The sequence below is a fragment of the Silene latifolia genome, chromosome 2, assembly GCF_048544455.1.
Source record: "Silene latifolia isolate original U9 population chromosome 2, ASM4854445v1, whole genome shotgun sequence".
NCBI classification, from domain to species: Eukaryota; Viridiplantae; Streptophyta; class Magnoliopsida; order Caryophyllales; family Caryophyllaceae; genus Silene; species Silene latifolia.
In genome coordinates this window covers 26,656,303-26,676,220 of record NC_133527.1, presented here as the reverse complement: position 1 = coordinate 26,676,220, position 19,918 = coordinate 26,656,303, and the positions used below count along the sequence as shown (strand labels likewise).

General features: G+C 38.4%; 2 protein-coding genes across 2 annotated transcripts; both read left to right on the top strand.

Annotated features, from left to right (window-relative positions):
* The first annotated feature begins 14,796 nt into the window (after positions 1-14,796).
* Positions 14,797-16,682, top strand: LOC141628976 (uncharacterized). The gene is made up of 2 exons (XM_074442057.1): positions 14,797-15,592; positions 15,985-16,682. Exons 1-2 carry the CDS (start codon positions 15,127-15,129, stop codon positions 16,506-16,508), a joined length of 990 nt encoding a protein of 329 aa, XP_074298158.1. The 5' UTR covers positions 14,797-15,126; the 3' UTR covers positions 16,509-16,682.
* A 388-nt stretch (positions 16,683-17,070) lies between these two features.
* On the top strand, positions 17,071-18,538 carry LOC141628968 (uncharacterized). Its single transcript, XM_074442050.1, has 3 exons — positions 17,071-17,611; positions 17,759-17,878; positions 18,223-18,538. Exons 1-3 carry the CDS (start codon positions 17,147-17,149, stop codon positions 18,274-18,276), a joined length of 639 nt encoding a protein of 212 aa, XP_074298151.1. The 5' UTR covers positions 17,071-17,146; the 3' UTR covers positions 18,277-18,538.
* Positions 18,539-19,918: the final 1,380 nt, after the last annotated feature.

Here is a 19,918-nt window from a genome sequence, read left to right as displayed (position 1 = left end):
GGTACAACATTGGTTTCTCGCAATAAGCTTTATGATTTTAGCGAAATCGTAAAGAACAAAGATAAACTAGTGGTGCAAAGTTTTAACCAATAAGAGGGATTCGATTATGATAAAATCTTTGCACCGGTAGCTAGACTTCAGGTCATACGTATGCTTATAGCTTTTGCATCTCATGTCGACAAAAACTTTTTCAAATGAATGTAAAAACTGCTTTCCTAAATGGATATCTTGAAGAAGAAGTTTTTGTCGAACAATCACCGGGCTTTATAAACAATGAGTTCCATAACCACGTTTTAGAACTTGATAAAGCATTTTATGATTTAAAACAGGCTCCTAGGACCTGATATGATAGGCTTTCAAAGTTTCTGTTGGAAAATGTTGTTTACGTGGTTTGGTTGATAAGACATTGTTTATCAAGTCACAGTGCGAGGAACTGCTGCTTGTGCAAGTATATGTCAATAACATTATTTTTGGTGCAACAAATGGCGTCCTTTTTAGATACTTTTTTGGATTTAGTAACTTCTGATTTTTATGACCATGATGAGAGAACTTGGATTTTTCCTTGGTCTTCAAATCAAACAAAGTGAGAAAGGTACAATGATTCATCAACAAAAGTATTTGAAGGAAATGCTAAGTAAGTTTGGGTTGACTAATGTTAAACCTCTTGCTACACCAACGATTTCTAACATCAATCCTAACAAAGAAGAAAATGGTAAGAGTGTTAGTGAAACCATGTATCGAGGTATGATTGGTTCATTACTTTATTTAACCGCTAGTCGACCCGACATACAATTTAGTGTATGCTTGTGTGCCCGCTTCCAATCAAGTCCTATGAAATCACATTTCAAAGCCGTCAAAAGGATTTTTGGGTACTTGATTGGAACACAAACCTATATATTTGATATCCATCTCATTACGATCTTGATCTTGTAGGTTTTTGCGGGTAGCACAGTGAATACAAAGAACACATTGAGTATTGTCACTTTCTTGGGTCCTTGCCTCATTTCATGGGCCTTCAAGAAGCAAGAAGTTGTTGCACTATACACGGCTGAAAATGAATACAACAGTGTAGTACTCTGTGGCGCACAGATTCTTTGGGTATGACAAAAATTGCATAACTATGATATTATCTTCGACACAACTTCTGTCTTTTGTGATAACACTAGTGCAATTAACACCTCAAAGAATCCTATACAACATTCTAAAACTTAACATATCGACATAAGACATGATGTTTACGTGATCAAGTTGTAAAAAGGAATAATTGTCTTAGTTTTTGTAGAACGGAAAATCAATTAGCGGACATTTTTACAAAACCGTTTGAAAGAGAACAATTCGTAAAACTTCGGTTGGAAATTGGTTTATTGGGTGATATGTGATTCATATTATTTTATTTTCCTTAATGATTGACTAAAGATGAGGACATATATGTGATTACCCTAACTGTTAATTAGTTTACTTCATGCAAAAATATGGTTCAAAAAATATGAATAATTGTGCTTGCATTTGAATTGTTGTTGCATTGAGCCACTCAACCCACATTCAAAAATCAAACCTCTCCACCTCCCGCATGTCACTAAAACCGTCCGAATCAACACTTCAAAAAATGCCTCCAAAACCCTCATACGACCGAGACTTCAAAATCATCAAGATTCTTATGACCCAAAGAAAAAAGAAAATTCAAAGAAACAAATGACTTCTCCCATTAAATCCGCTGCCATAAATGAAATGTTGGGAAGCTCATATGTCAATTACCCATTTCCTCTAAGAAACCCAAGGGTATTTCTCCTCCCAATGCTGATTCCACAGCATGTGTCACTGTGACACGAAAGAAAACCACAACTCTAATTGAGGAAGATGACCAGAATATTGGGGTTGAAAATGAAGATGAAATTTATGAAGATGTTGGTAATTTGAATGAAGATGGTATGTTTAATAATAGTCTTGATCCAGTGCCCTTACCACATGTTATAAATGAGAAAATCTTTGAAATCCTTAATGATGACTTGGAAGAAAACTAACATGATAAGCTCATTGTCACCAAGCGTTTTCCAAACAACAAAACAAAAAAAGGTTCAAGTTCAAAGATTCAAATATATAAAAAAAAAAAAAAAAAAAGGAAGAAGAAGATTTATGCCACTGTCAAGGTGAATGTTGCATCTGGTACCTAATCCGCAATCATTAATCACCAACTCTTTTCCTAATCCTTGAAACTTGGGTAAGAATCTTGTAGCCATTACTCAATTAGTTAGTGAGAAAATTCGAACTTCAAATGAATAATTTTTGGAACTTATGCAAACTTTGAGGGGGAAAGCTCCAAGAAAATTGATGATGCCTTGATTAACCTCATTTCTAGCCTGTTATCCATTACCATAACCAATTTTGGCTTAATGTTTTTCAGATTCTTTTGCAAACCGTACTTATTTTATTTGTTGATCATTGCCTTGTTTGTTGTTAAATTATGTCAAACTGTGTTCGTCACTATGTTTTGCCCTCCCTTGATGATGTCAAGAGGGGGAAGTAGTTTAATTATGTCTTATGTGTGACCCCTTAACTCTTAGGCTTGCGTTCACCGTAATATGTCTTGCGACCTTGATTAGATGTTCTACTTAGACTAAGTATATTGACTCTTTCATGCCTTGATCATGTTTTGTATGTTTTATATTGAATTCTTAAAGACCGGCTAACCATAGGTTAAGGGGGAACTTCACACATTATTAAAACTTGTCATCAGCAAAGGGGGAATTTGTTAGAACACACTTGGTTGATGATGCCAAGTTTCATTCTTATTTAATTATTTGCTTCTTAGTTATAATGTTTATCATTTAAAGCACTCAATGAATTTCCAAAGATGGTTCAAGAATGATCAAGATAAAGTTATGACAAGAAATTCCTTTAGTCTTAGTCAAATGTTGTAAACGATTACAAATGCTTAGTGATTGAAGCAATCAAATGGACTCTCAAAGACGACTTAACATGATCAAGATGAAGTCAACAAGAAGTCAAGACAATGATATGATCCTAGCATTAGCCGAAAAATATAAGAGTAAGTGTAACATTCTCATTTACGTCAAGTGGCTGCAAAACCATGCAACAGTGCACTGCACTGTGGTTTATGATACTACCGTATGGAGGGACTTTTATTCAAAATGTTTAAGTGTCAAAATCTTTACAAATTTCATATTCTCAAAGATTTTACATTTGAATTATCCCAGTTTGAAAACAAATCTGAAAAAATCAATTTGCAAAACTCACATGTGACTCCTCTAAAGTTGTGCATCTACTTTTACATAAATGAAAAATTGATTTAGTCAAGTACTAAAGCACTCTTCCATTTGTGGTAAGTTGTCACTTGTCAAATGTGTTGAAGTTTTAAATGTAAAATTTTAAGTCATAAATCCACATTGATTAATCCTCTAGATTTGTGCATTTCCCTTTTACTAAAATGGTAAGTTGAACTTGTCAAAGTTTTAAAGCTAGAAATGCTTTTTGCCATTTTGGTAAAATGTCACATGTTGAGTGTTTTGAGAAGAGTTTTCTGATTTTGATCAATGACTTGTGCTCCAAGCCTATAGCCTAACACTTACCATCACTCAAAGGCTATCTATTTAATATTGGATTTAATTAACTTAAGTTGTACTACTTAGATGATCAAATCCACTATAAATAGGGTGCCTTTGTGTCACGGTCCGCTACTTTTGCCGGACCGTGGCGCGCACCTTTGCCCGTCTCAAGGCAAGATGCAAGCGACAAGGATCTTTGTACTAGTGAGGGATCGCCCACTAGCACGATGCTCGGGTCTCGGGGTGTGAGTCGGGATCCTAGTGTCGATCCCACAAACACGACTTGTTAGTAAAGTGAAGGCAAAGAGTCGTTCACAACAAAGCAACAACAAGCAATACGAAGGCACAAGGTAGGAAGTAGATTTTCATTCACTAGTACTCCCTAAAGAGGGAAATTTGATATTTACATCCTGGTAGCAGGAAACATTGATTTTACAAGTTTAGTTCAGAATAGGGATATACCTATTTATGGAAACCTATTCTAAAACTACTAAGAAAATACTTACTACAAATGTACAAGGGAAATGAAATTACATAAGCATAAATAAATCTAAGGGTTCAAGTGTGCGGATCGTCACACTCTCCCCCACCCAATCTGTTGCCGCCCTCGGCAACACAAAAAATCTTGAATGGTGCTTCAGTGAGACATCCTCGGTGAGCTCTGACTGTCCATGCAGTGTTGGGGATGTGCTTGTACAACTCGGCTTGAATGTGCGCTTCGTCCCAAACAATGACTGGCCTCTTCGTCCCCTCAAGGATATGCTGGAGTTCCTTGACATAGAAGTTGCCGAACATCATGTTCTCCAAGTTCACCACGTGCTCCTTGTCTCTCGGGAACGTCCACTTTGCCGCTGAAAAGTCCTCTCTCGGGATTCCTTCAAGTAATCGGCCCCAACGGACCTTCATCTTGTCTCTCGTCACTTGAAAGACCTTCATTCAAGGGAATGTGAGATCTCCAGGACGCCGAATCAGTATTTCGGCGCGGCCCCCTGATGGTACGAGGCCTTCTCTCTTGGGTCGACTGACCCGCAAACCAGGACGTCGATTCAGCACATCGACGCGGCCCCCTGATGGTACGAGGCCTTATCTCTTGGGTCGACTGACCCGCAAACCAGGACGTCGATTCAGCACATCGACGCGGCCCCCTGATGGTACGAGGCCTACTTCTTTGGGCATCTCGGCCCTCATTGTCTACTCCTCGGTGAGGGGGTAGACTCTTCTTTCGTCCCCCAGGCCACTTAGCATCGTAGTTAGCCTGGGTCTTGTTCGCCCTCGGCTCCACCGAACCTTTAGGCATTCTCCAAGGTCGCATCCCTTGTTTCGGCATCGGTATCACCCTCATAGCCGAAATTCGATGCTGCCCCTTGTCTTCGTCGCTGTCTTCCGTCTTCACTACGATAGACCCCATTAGTAGCATCGATCCGTCACTCGGTTTCAATACCACCAATGCTTTCTAAAAGAACTGCATCCCGAGTACTAACTTGAATTCATCCAGCGGAACGGTGGTGAAGTCGAGCTCCCCTGCCCACTCACCCACTTGGACCGCGACCTTCTTAGCCACTCTTTGGACGCGTCTCATTTTCCCATTGACCGGTGATACGTGCATTTTATATAGTCTTTTTAGTCTATTCTTGCACGCATCTTTACGCTATTTTAGTAGTTATTTGCTACGAATATGCCCCGAATTGCATACTTTGGAAGTTCTTGTATTAATTGCAGAAATGAGCTTAGAGATGCGGAATCAAGCCTAAAACATATCCCTACGCATGCATTTAGGAGAGGAGTTGAGTCGGAGCTTGGAAAGTACTATTTTGAGATGCGCATTGGAGTAAGGAAGTTAGGCGAGCCAAGAGAGTGCTTCAATTTGCTAGTTCCTGCTTGTAAGAGCCATATCTCGAGTTATACAACAGTTATTAAGGTGATTCCAGTTGGAGGTGAAAGCTTATCTTCTTAGCTTTCCAACGCCACCAACCATGCCCTATTTGTCCAAGTAACGAAGGAATGGCAGCCGTTTGAAGTTTAGTGCGCGAAGCAGGAATTACGCGCTGAGAAGTGCTCGATCGAGAACTATTTCTATTCGATCGAGAGCCCATTTGCTCGATCGAGAGCTACTTCTTCTCGATCGAGTGATTAAAGGGAAAGAAGTCCTCGATCGAGAGGAATTGTTCTCGATCGAGAGGAATACTAAGGAATATCACTCGATCAAGAGCCTTAAGTGCTCGATCGAGCAACAATCTTTTACGGGCTTGGGCTTTTAGCTTAATTTCCATCAATTAGGTTAATAAATCCTATTTTTCTTATAAATAGGATAGGAGGACGTCATTTGTAAGCCCGATTACTCTCTTCTCTTCTCTTTTTCTCTTGGAACGACACACACTGTTGCATTATTACTGTTACTTTGCTTTTTATTCCGGATCATTATTTCAGTAACATTTCTTCCCTTTTCTCTCTTAATTTAATGTTTATTGTTCTTTTAATTCTTCTTCTTGTTTATTTCATAATGAGTAGCTAATTCCCATACGCTAAGACTATAGGGGATCCATAATCATGAAGGAATAGTAATCGATTTATTGGGTTAATGCTAGTATTGTCTTTGTTGGTTAAATGCTGCAGTTAATTGTATCCGTCTGATTGAGTCGACGCAATTAGACCTATAATTCTTAGTGATCCTCGACCTGGACCGAAAGGTTGGAAGAGGCAAGACTAGTAGCGAACAATAGGGTATTGCAGTGAGGGCGAAAGTTAAGTTTTTTTACACTTTAGGGTGAATTAAGGACCGAAAGGTGACATTCGTTACCCCTTAGACCGTATTTGCATTGACCTGAGACCTAGATTACTTGACCGGATGATTATGGTGAACCGTCTGTCTTAGCTGTTCCTCTTTATCTGTTTTCTCCCTTCTTTTTATTCCCCTCTTCCTTATTCTCTTTAGTCAGAAATCATATTCAAACCCCCACATTGTGACCCGTACTCATAGACTAAAATTAGATAGATAAATCTCATTTTTGCCTCCCCGTGGAGATCGACCCTACTTGCCGACTTCGTTAGTTGTAACTTAGGTTTATTTTTGATATCTTTGCGACGACCGGTATCAAATTTTGGCGCCGTTGCTTGGGAGGCAAAGCAGATTTTATCTGTTTTTTATTTAGTTTATTTCTTGTCTCAAGGAGCTTCTGCTCCTTGAGACCGTTATTATGTCTTTCGTTCTTCTCTTTCCGCAAGAAGAGAACGAAATTTTTGGTACTTATTTAGCCAGGTTTTGGAGTGGCTCGAGCCCCGCACGAGATGCATTTTCGAACTCCAATTGTCTTTGGACTATCTTCCTGGGTATGAATGACCCTACGCGAGCATACCTAGAATCTATTGGTAAGTGGGATTTCGAAGGAATCCCCATAAATGAGGTATTAGAATTCTTTGATTGGTTTGCTGCTGAATCTCTTAAACCCAACTTTTCTCTTCATGTTGACTCAAATGAGGGGGTGGGTGAGACCTTAGAAAGCAATCTAGGAAATTCTGACGGAGACATGGAGGAGACCATTAGCGTGGTTGACAATCCTTTTTATGAGGATAGTGTAGAACCCCTTTATGATTCCTGCACTGATAGTGAGGGTGATTTGAAGGCTCTCTTTGAGAATCTCCATCTTGACGAGTCTAGCGATAAGGAGAGCGAGGAGGTAGATTTAAACTGTCTTGAGGTCAAATGGGATACTTACGATGATATAGTAGATGAACCTATTATAGAGGACCCAATTGACCCAATTGACCTTACCGTCCCTTGCATTTGGGATGAATACCCACCTTCTCCTTTAGCAGTCCAGATTCCTCCACCTCACAGTTTTCACCCGTCTGAGCATCCAAATTCTATTCGCGTTGTTTTTGAGTCCAATGCTCTGAGCCGCTTTATTTTCCACCTGCGGTTATTTTGAGTTTTTATATTCCGCCCTTAGCCGGAGGGCGAAATTATCTTGTGAATGATTTTGGGAGTTGTCATAGGAAATTCGTTAGGCTTAAACGATCTTGCATTTCAATTTCCTATGCTATTACTATATTATGGTGCTACTTACGGTTTTGTGTAGCACATGCGCGCGACTATTTGAGTTGGTGCGAGCTTTGAGTTGCTTTGATTGGGTTCAATTAGAGTAGTTGGTGAAAAAAGAAGGTCGAGCCGAGACCATGTCTGAAACTAGCGCTACCCGGGAGGCAACCCTGAGATTTATTTTTAGTTGTTTTTCAAACATTGCATTTTATTTCAGTTGTGTGTAATAATTGGTCTTCGTACCATAGACTATATCAGTATGCTTGCTTTGTTAGTTTTGCGGGCAATTTTTACTGCGTTTTGCTGGAATACACTGGAGATTACTCGATCGAGTACTTTTTGTACTCGATCGAGAGCTTTTTCTGCTGATTTTACTCGATCGAGTGAAATTTCTACTCGATCGAGTACCACCAAAAAAAAAAAAAAAAAAGAAAAAAAAAATTTTTTTTTTACTCGATCGACCACTATTCCACTCGATCGACCACTATTCCTCTCGATCGAGCAGTTTTAGACGCCCATTGCTTGACTTAGCTTCTTGTGACGATGTTTCAGAGCTATTAGTGACCTCCCACGTTGCTGGCTGGTTTGGGGAGGTCCCTTATTCGCGTATCTTGTAAGTTTTCCGCATTCACTCTCTTTCTCTTTCAGTTTGCATTTCCTTTCCTTGTTTTGGTACAATGGGGGCATTGTACGGTTTGGTTTGGGGAGGTTATGCATCCATATCTATGTCTGCATTTTGTTTTTACTGCATTTCTGTTATCATGTTTAATTTCAGTATGCATTGTTGTTTATTTTCGTTAAAATTCAAAAATCCCATAAAAATTAAAACAATCGTAAAATTCAAAATTTCACGTTTATTTTAGCATGTAGGTTGAGTCGGAACGGTAGATTTCCGTGATGAAATTGCACTTTAACTTGTTTTTCTTACTTGAGCCTTGCACTTTATTGACAGTTATTAGCTGAGTCTTGCGTATATCTACGAGTTTTTGTTCAAATATAGCTGACCATGTAGACTTGACCTGATAAATTGGCAACCTACTCTATAATTTCTGAGTTTTAGAGCCTTATAACTGGTGACATTCATGACCAGTTCATTAGGAATTTTGAGTAGTACTCCTTGCATAGCATGTTCGTCTCTTTTGCACATTTATGACATTCAATTTCTCGTCAAAATGCACATATTCGGGTTCGTGGTTGGTGTCACATGCAGGGAGGGCCTTGCAAATTTCCCTTTCCTTATATTTTTCACCCATTTAGCTCCACATTAGCCAAATTTGCCTTTTGACCCATTAGTTACATCCCAAACTAAGCCTGCCTAGTCAAGCTAGTTAGTATGTTCTTTTGTGGTATGAGTTTTCGTCTGCAGTTTGGCCGTATCTCTTTTGTATGGAGTTGTTGGAAAATAAAGGAAGGAGGAAAGAAAAAAAAAGAAATGAAAAAAGAGATTTACGAAAAAAAAAAAAAAAAAAAAAAAAAAAAAAAAAAACGTGAAGAACAAAAAAAAAGGAAAAAAAATCAAAAAATCACGTATACAGGAAGAAACCAGAGGAGAAAAAGTTTGGAAATTTTTGAGCTGGTTTGATTTTTGAGTCCGTCTGTGCCTATTTCTATCTTCTGACGGTCTCACTCCTCCGTTTTATTCATATCATTTTGAGGAGATTGTGTTTGAGTTTAGTGAGTTGTGTGCCAAATGAAGGGCACTTGTACTTAGTTTTTCAGTCAGTTGAGATTCGGATGGTTTACTATGGTCCTGTTAGGAACTAGCTTGACGCTTTTACCTCCACATTTCCATAACATGTTTTGCCCTTTCTCACCTGAACCTCATTGTTCCCAAATTATTTGTAAGCCCTCGGCTGTGACGGACATTATTGGTTGGAGTATGTGCATTAGTACTTGAATTGTCTTTCATTTTTGTTGCATGCATGCTATGTAGGTCGCAGTTAGGTGAGTGACTGTCCTTTCTTCTCTCTTTTACATATAAATATTCACCCTTTGCTTCATGAGAGAAGAGTGACCACGAGAGAGTCCGATTTTGTTGGTCTTGCAAGGTCGATAGGTTGGCTATATTTACGAATGTACTCATAATTCGTTTGCGTATTGACCGCTTAGCTTAAATCGTTAATCTTTGTTGCATTAAATTGGTTCAAGTAGACAAGTTAAGCTAGCTCTGAGTTATTTTTCCGTTCCATTAGCGTATAGTTTTGAGTTTACTCGAGGACGAGTAAAGGTTTGGTTTGGGGAGATTTGATACGTGCATTTTATATAGTCTTTTTAGTCTATTCTTGCACGCATCTTTACGCTATTTTAGTAGTTATTTGCTACGAATAAGCCCCGAATTGCATACTTTGGAAGTTCTTGTATTAATTGCAGAAATGAGCTTAGAGATGCGGAATCAAGCCTAAAACATGTCCCTACGCATGCATTTAGGAGAGGAGTTGAGTCGGAGCTTGGAAAGTACTATTTTGAGATGCGCATTGGAGTAAGGAAGTTAGGCGAGCCAAGAGAGTGCTTCAATTTGCTAGTTCCTGCTTGTAAGAGCCATATCTCGAGTTATACAACAGTTATTAAGGTGATTCCAGTTGGAGGTGAAAGCTTATCCTCTTAGCTTTCCAACGCCACCAACCACGCCCTATTTGTCCAAGTAACGAAGGAATGGCAGCCGTTTGAAGTTCAGTGCGCGAAGCGGAATTACGCGGCCGAGAAGTGCTCGATCGAGAACTATTTCTATTCGATCGAGAGCCCATTTGCTCGATCGAGAGCTACTTCTTCTCGATCGAGTGATTAAAGGGAAAGAAGTCCTCGATCGAGAGGAATTGTTCTCGATCGAGAGGAATACTAAGGAATATCACTCGATCAAGAGCCTTAAGTGCTCGATCGAGCAACAATCTTTTACGGGCTTGGGCTTTTAGCTTAATTTCCATCAATTAGGTTAATAAATCCTATTTTTCTTATAAATAGGATAGGAGGACGTCATTTGTAAGCCCGATTACTCTCTTCTCTTCTCTTTTTCTCTTGGAACGACACACACTGTTGCATTATTACTGTTACTTTGCTTTTTATTCCGGATCATTATTTCAGTAACATTTCTTCCCTTTTCTCTCTTAATTTAATGTTTATTGTTCTTTTAATTCTTCTTCTTGTTTATTTCATAATGAGTAGCTAATTCCCATACGCTAAGACTATAGGGGATCCATAATCATGAAGGAATAGTAATCGATTTATTGGGTTAATCTTTGGTATTGTCTTTGTTGGTTAAATGTCATTGCGATTAATTGTATCCGTCTGATTGAGTCGACGCAATTAGACCTATAATTCTTAGTGATCCTCGACCTGGACCGAAAGGTTGGAAGAGGCAAGACTAGTAGCGAACAATAGGGTATTGCAGTGAGGGCGAAAGTTAAGCTGTTTACACTTTAGGGTGAATTAAGGACCGAAAGGTGACATTCGTTACCCCTTAGACCGTATTTGCATTGACCTGAGACCTAGATTACTTGACCGGATGATTATGGTGAACCGTCTGTCTTAGCTGTTCTTCTTTATCTGTTTTCTCCCTTCTTTTTATTCCCCTCTTCCTTATTCTCTTTAGTCAGAAATCATATTCAAACCCCCACATTGTGACCCGTACTCATAGACTAAAATTAGACAGATAAATCTCATTTTTGCCTCCCTGTGGAGATCGACCCTACTTGCCGCTGACTTCTGTTAGTTGTAACTTAGGTTTATTTTTGATACTGCGACGACCGGTATCAACCGGCTTCAGGCAGCTGTTAGCATCCCGCAGAAGGAGCCCCAACCGATCTGCTTCCTCTTTCGTAACAAAGTTATGGGAGGCGCCCGAGTCGATCAAGGATCGTGCTTGCTTCCCATTCACCATCAAGTCCACGTACATGAGCCCGTTGGATTTCCTGGCGGAGGAATCTTCGTACTTCCCCATCGCGCTGATCCTTTGAAGTGAGCCCATCCGTGGTTGGTCTTCCCCATCACTCGAGTCTTCGTTACACTCTTGGTGATAGTCGGCCAACGCCCCATCAAGACGTTCTTGAGCCCCTTTCGGCATCTTCTTGAACATGGCATTGAACTCCGCTTTGTTCGGACAATCGGCCATCTTGTGAGGACCCTTGCACACAAAACACGCGAACGGTCTCTTCGTTGTGGAAGCAGTAGAGTTTCCCGCCTTCGAAGACGAGCTTGAGGGCGAGTTTGTAGTGCTCACCGATTAGGCTTGACTTCCTTGTGAGCGGAACCGACTGTTCCCAACTGAAATGGCGCTGTTTTGTGGCCTTTGTCCATTGTACCCACTTTGTGACACACCAGTATTCCCCGTTGGTGCCACAACTCTTGGTGCCTCTCGCTCCCCGTGAAAGTCGAGCAGGCGCTCCGCGGCCGATATGGCCGAAGACGAGTTTTGGGATTACGCCTCATGACCTCTGTTGTGCCCACCTCTTCAACCCATCAATGAATTAGAATGTCCTGTCCGTCTCGGACATTTCGGTAATCTCGAGCATGCACGCTGAGAATTCCCTCACATATTCCCGGATTGATTTGGTGTGCTTGATTTCCTTCAACTTCTTCCGAGCAACAAACTCCGTGTTCTCGGGGTAGAAGTGATCCTTCAAGATCCTCTTGAAGTCGGCCCACGATGTCACCGTAATCGTGCCCGCATCGATTTCCTTGTACCTAGCCCTCCACCACATCTTGGCATCGTCGACTAGATACATGCTTACCGTGACAACTTCCGCGTCTTCGTCGAGCCCACTTACTCGGAATTATTGCTCCATATCGAAGATAAAGTTATCCACCGCTTTCGAATCCCTCGCCCCATCGTAGGCACGAGGTGGAGGTGCCTTCACCTTATGGCTCCCCGCATTTCCGTCATTGGCCACCGCTTTCACGAGCGTGGCGCAAGTGTTCTCTAACATCTCGACCTTTCGATGCAGATGATTGATCTCTTCCTCCCGATCGTCGGGGATCGGACCACTGATCGCTTGGATGCGGGTGTCCATCCCGTCCACCTTCGTCTCAAGGTCACAAACCGTCTTTTGCAACTCCTCGAGGCTCGCAGCCATCCGCATAACGATGTCCTCGAGTTTGGGAAGCTTGACGTCGATTGCGTCCTCTAAGGCATCCACTCGGTCCTCGATTGTTTCGCCCATTTTCTCGATCTCGATGAACAAATGCGGCGTGCAGAAACCCGTCCGAAGACCGGGCTCTGATACCAAATGTCACGGTTCGCTACTTTTGCCGGACCGTGGCGCACACCTTTGCCCGTCTCAAGGCAAGATGCAAGCGACAAGGATCTTCGTACTAGTGAGGGATCGCCCACTAGCACGATGCTCGGGTCTCGGGGTGTGAGTCGGGATCCTAGTGTCGATCCCACAAACACGGCTTGTTAGTAAAGTGAAGGCAAAGAGTCGTTCACAACAAAGCAACAACAAGCAATACGAAGGCACAAGGTATGAAGTAGATTTTCATTCACTAGTACTCCCTAAAGAGGGAAATTTGATATTTACATCCTGGTAGCAGGAAACATTGATTTTACAAGTTTAGTTCAGAATAGCGATATACCTATTTATGGAAACCTATTCTAAAAATACTAAGAAAATACTTACTACAAATGTACAAGGGAAATGAAATTACATAAGCATAAATAAATCTAAGGGTTCAAGTGTGCGGATCGTCACACTTTGCATCATTTATTACCTAAGACTTTTATGAGCATTAATTGTTAAAACACTTTGCAAAACATCAGCTCTTGTTCTTCAACTTATTTGCAAAACTGTTTTCTATTTTAAAAGTCTTCAATCGTTTTTCAAAAGAGCTGTAAATCTCCATGTATCAGTTCGCTGCACTGTGGCATCTGAGTTTGTTCCATGATTCTCGTGTTTAGGTCTTAATTGTGATCTCCATGTTCATTAAGTGAACGATTGAGATTCAAAAACTCTGTAAACCTGTGAGATAGAACTTAAGTCTTGAAGCGGAGTAGCTTTGAGCGAGTGAAAGTCTTGAAGCGGAGTAGCTTCAAGCAAATGCAACCGGAGTAGGTTGGCGAGTTATTTTCATTGTAAGGGGTTTAGTTGTTTGAGTAAATTTCTAAACAAGCAATAAAATAACGGTTGGACGTAGGCCTCGGAGTAGAGGCTGAACCAATTTTTTAAACATCGTCTTGTTTGTTCATTTACTTTTACGTTTGTTCTCCTTATTTATATATTGTTTATCTCGCAATCATGCGTGTCACGGTGTTCAATCATGTGTCTCGGACTGGCTTGATTGATTCAATCTTGTGAACTTAAAACGATTAAGTATCTCAAGTTTTCAACTTAAAAGGGATTCACTTAAGATTTTCATTGCTAAGAGTATTCAACTTAAAAAGTATTCTCTTAATATCTTCATTGTTAAGTTGAAGAAAAAATAATCTTTCATTCATACTTTTCTGGTCTGTGCAACAGTCGACTTTACTGTGACATATACTGAGCTGAATTCGTGTGTATATTCTATCATTTAAAGTATTGTCCATATCAGTTTAGTCCATTGTCCTAGATTTCAAATAAGCTTAATTCAAGTTTAAAAATTTTAATTGGACACCTAATTCACCCTCTCCCCCTCTTAGATGTTCTCGTCCTTGACTCTTTACAACTACTAAATCTTTATCTTCCCAACTCTTCCAATATCATTACCAGTACCCAAAATCTTCCAATTTTCCGTTCTACTAAGATGATTAACTATAGAGCAAGTTTTATTGTTGATCTAAAACTTTTATACTTTTATTTTAACATTTACACTACTTAGTCCTTTGTGGCGCCACCATTTACGTAAGGTTTAAAATTTCCATATAAATTGCATTTCCCTTATTCGATTCAACAACTAATGGTTCACTTGAACTACAACTGTATATGACTTTAATTTAATTTTCATGTGAATTCAGACATATTATATAAAATGACTTTATTTTAGAAAAAGTTGCAAAAATAGTTTTTTACAAGAATGTTAGATACGAATACTTTTAACATTTACAATTACCACATTATATTTAATAGAACTTGACAAATAGGCCCGTGCATCGCACGGACATTAAATCTAGTAAATCTTATAAAGCAAGGAATAGTAAGGACTAAATTAATATTCACGCTTCCTTGACCAATTTTAAGATATGAGTTCTCATACAAAGTAATGAATCCATTCACGAGCCAATACATTTTCAAGTAATTATTAACAAGAACGTGAAACGTGGGTGGATTCATTGTCCACATTCATTAAGCAAACCAAAGATTAATAAAGGGGTGTTCTAATATGGCAAACACATGAAATAAAAAGTAGACTTCCTATAAATACAAAGCAGTTATAAACTTAATTTTACAATCCAAATAATATTTCAACAAACTACACAATTACCTACAATGGCATCACTCTAACACCATTTTCACCTCATCCTTTCTCCATTTTTTTTAACTATACTCTATTCATAATCTCATATATTAGACTTTTCTCCCTTCACTTTTGTCATTGTCGTTTACAAAAATCACAAGAAAAATGGAAAATGTACCAATCAAGTTCAAAAGGGTGACGGCGGCCTTCGACGAGGCGGTCAAGTGGAGACGTCCGTGCGAGAGTAGTAGTGGTAGTGAGTACTGGCCGGAGAGTGGAGCCAGCCTCTCTGATCTTGTTAATTCGTTTATTGAGAAAGGCGATGGGTTTGATCCATTCAATATGGATATGGCTCAGAATGACGACATAGATGAAAAGGACGATTTTGAATCAGATAATGACGACGATGATGATACACAAAGGAAAGAGAGTTTACGTGATTTGTTATTAGAGTCTAAAAGAGATAATAAGAAGGGTGTGAAACAAAAGATTAAGACGGAGATTGAAATGGCATTGAAATTATACGACCAGAATAATAACGATGATGATGATGATATTGCTAGTACGTCTTCAAGAAATGGTCTTAAACGTAAAGTCATGTCTCATCTTCGCGCCAAGGGCTTCGATGCTGGTAATTAACTCATCTCATTTATTCATCTTGACCGTCGTTTTAATTTATTTATATAATTGTTTTTTTTTAATTATACCATATTTTCAATATTTAATTAAGTTGGGTAATTGAATCTCTGTTACTTTTATCATAAAATTGTTAGCTAATTTTATGTTATAATCTTGTTTATCAATAGTTTTTCCAATCAAAATTCTGACTATTTAAAATTTGCTAGGTAGATTTTTGTTGAATGTCAAAATAATTAACAATATTATGATGCGAATTAATTAGATTGTTGAAGGGATTTGATATCCTTAATCAAGCTTATACTACGGTCTAAATAAAATAAAATTAAAACAAATTACTTTTGCCGTGAATTTTCACTAACCAAAGCTTTGTTTAACCAAACACAGGCCTTTGCAAATCTCGATGGGTGAAAACAGGGCGATTTCCAGCAGGAACATATGAGTATATCGACGTGAACGTAGGTGAAACCCGATACATGGTGGAGGTGTTGATGTCCAGCGAGCTAGATATAGTCCGGCCAACGACACGATACTCAACACTATTAGACATGATCCCTTCAATATTGATCATAGAAAAACCACATGTCCTAAAACAAATAATAAGGCTAATGAGTGCCGCTATGAAGGAGTCACTAAAGCGTGCGGACTTGTACGTTGCGCCTTGGAGACGCAACGGCTACTTACAAGCTAGGTACTTTAGTCCCTACAAGCGAACGATTAACAAAGAGTCAAGTGCTAGTAGCACAACAATGGCTCGAGAAGGAATAGCCAAGAAGCGGTCATCAATGGTTGGTTTCGAAGCTGATGATTTGCCTAGGGTGGTTCCATATTATTGTAGGGATAATGGTTTTGTTAGTAGCAAGGGTGGAATTAGAATTGGGATGTTGGGTGTCGCCCTTCAAGGAAAATGATTAATTTATCAGCTAATAAGTTGCACAACCTCTCTCGGTGGTGAAAGCGCAATATAATTAGGAAAAATAAGTTTGTATATTGTCTAGAAGTATTCACTATAATTTTTGGAATTGGTTTAATCTTGCTGTCTTGTATATATTTTATGAATTATATATGAAATTAAGAAATTTTATTTTGGAGTTTGTAAACTTTTCGTTTGTATTTTTCAGTTTATCTTGCAAAGATTTTACTTACTCCATTTTAGTCTAAGCCGAGTCCTAAATATTGATATATATATATATATATATATATGTTTAATATTATGGAGTACAATTTTACGACCGGACTCGAGTATTCGACCTTCAAGATCAAGATCTAACGCGCCTATATAGCTAGGGTCCGGAGAATCCGATTAGGGCTAGATAAAAAATTAGAGTAAAATATAGTTAGTAAATTACACTCCTTAGTCCTTATCCTAGTTGTAATTAGTAAAGGGATTATTACAACATCTTAACCTGCAAGTAAATTACCCCTATTTATACTTCCTTTTGTATACATTACTTCCCCATATTCACGTACAACAAAACTAGAAGCCAAGAGACTAGAGAGAAATCAAGACAAAAAATATCAAGAAAAGCTTTCCATTGTATTTGCAAAAATGGCAACAAAAGTGATTGGAGGACGATTTGTTGATGATATTTTGAATGAAACAACTTCAATCTCAAGGTTTTTCGAGAGATTGAATATCTTAGCTCAAGAAGAAAATCAAGATGAGGAAGAAGATCAACAACCACCACCTTTATTGCAACTTGAAAAAGTATGTTTAAGTGTATATAAACATGGTGAAGACAAACATGAAGATGAATTGATTGAAAACTTTATTGCTAAGAGATGCCCAAAGAAGACTTATTTACCACCGATTAACACTAATGATCATCATGAAGACAAAGACTACTCATTCAAGAAGAGTACTAATATATCCAAGATAGTTGAAGAACCTGAATCATCAATGGATGATCTTCTTTTGTATCACTTCTATGATATGGTGGATGATTTATTGGATGAAGACGAAGAAGAAGAAGAAGAAGACATGGCTCAAGAATTTTCCTACTTCTCTAATGAGGTATGTATGCACATAATAATACATGCATTATCATCTCTTTTATTCTTTATTTTTGCTACGAGTATTATAATATATTGTGTCATATTTATGTTAATTACTTAAGTTTTAATGTAACTATATAATAATTGTTCTTGTTGCTCATTGTAGAAAGCCAACAAAGAAACCTTGAGGAAGAATATATCAAAGATTGAAGAGCCTAAATCATCAAAAGATGATCATCAAGGCGACAAGACTCGAGGTTTTTCGTATCTCTCATATGATGATATTGTACGTACACTTATATCTTTTATATGCATCTCTCAACCTATTTTTATTTCATAAATTCTTGTTTAAGAAGGAATATTGATCTATCTTAAACCTAAAGGAGTCAAATAAGATAGATAAGACAAAAGTAAAATGTATAAAAATTAGCAAAAAATAAAACATGTCCTATCTATGCAAGTGAGATCCTATTTGGGCTGTTTTAAACATAAGACGGATATGTATGTCTAAAGAGATTACTTGTTACATAGTATTATTTTTATTTCTATTAGTGTGTTTGATAACTGAGTAAGTATAAGTGCTTTTAAGAATACTTAACTTATACATTGTTGTTTTTTTGCTCATTGTAGATATGCAACGAAGAAACCTTCTATTGCCTTCATGAGAAGTATTTCAGAGATTGAAGAGAATAAACCAGCGGACGATAACTAACCTATTATATATGTATTCCAACTTCATGAATTCACGACTTTGTAACTTGAATTTGTTCGGTTTTTGTTTAATACTATTTGTGAGTATCATGACCGATATAGAGGTTAAAATACAGAGTATTAAGGTTTTACTCTTTGACATTAGCTTTGACGGTTGATATTGTGTAAGACTATTATCCGATAAACAAGTAACATGTTTGTTATTTGCCTTTAATTGAGATGTGAACTCATTCAACCATTAAGTCAAGTTTAGCTCGTTCTACTCTTTGAGATGTGAGCTCAACTCGTTCAACAATTTTCACGAAATCCATCTATTATTACCCAAATTATCGCTGCTATTTCATCTGTCCCTGTGTTAACTCCCTATCCCTTTCCTACTCACCCAACTTTTACCAATCAACTTACCTTTTCTCATTTAATTTGAGGGAATGCCAAATTACATCAAAATCTGACCTAATTAAGTTCCACAAATTTGACGAGTGTCATCTTATATAATCAAAAATTATCAAATAAAACTTGAATAGTAAACCCTAATTTGAAAACATTAAAGGTTAAATCACAAATTGAAGTGAAAGGTTAAAAATCGTATGGAATACTCCGTAGATTAAAGGAGAGAGAATGAGAATAGATTAAAGGAGAGAGAATGAGATTGAAGAAAGGAAGGTGAAGATAAAAGAAAGATGAATTGAGTAAAAGAGCAATCTAAAAGAAGACATATGGAAGAGCCGTAAGGTTATGACTTAGATGAAAATTTGAAATGAATGGCTGTGATTTCATTTTTTTCGCTCGTTTAATGAAAGGTAGTGTATTATAAACCTAACCTATTATTATGGTAGCAGTTTTTACACAAAAAAAAAATACTTTAATAGTTCTTAAAAGCGAGATTACTCGTGGTAGCAGTTATTCACAAAACCCTTCAATTTAATTTAACGATTTGTGTTTATCAAAACGTTGACAATTGGAAAGAACAATTTCAAAGTAAATCTTGAACTCCTAGAGAGAGAAATATGAGAAAAAATTTTCTCTCAAAATCTCCAAGAAAAATAGGAGATTTGGAACTCTTTTTCCTGTCTCCTTCCCCAACTATTTTTCATCTCTCCTTCCCCAATTACTAACCAAATGAACACCCTAATATTAGGGAGAGAGGGGACATCCCACAATCACGGGAGGTCCGAAGAGAAAGGAGGCAGGTGATGGATAGGGTTAAAAATATAGTGGTGGGCCTATCATAAGGAGAACTTGCTTTTGGGGGCAAGAGAGATAGTGAGGACATCAGGTCGAGGAGAAGAAGGGAGAGGGAGGGAGATAATTTCGTGGTAAATATGCTCGGGAAGGACAAAGTCTGAGCCACACATCATCCCAAAGTCAATGGAGTCAAACGACCACATTCCATTAACAATGATCGAGCTGAGAGTCGCATTAACAGATAGGGCGCTAAGGGGCCCCGAGATAACACTTTCTAAGAGGACCAAGAGCCACACATCATCCCAAAGTCGAATAGAGGATGCATCACCAATGGACCAGGTAAGATGATTTTTAAGGATAGGCCATCCCAAATCCAGGTTTTTCCAAATGTGAGAACCATATCTAAAAAAGGGAGTGGAGGAAGTGAGAT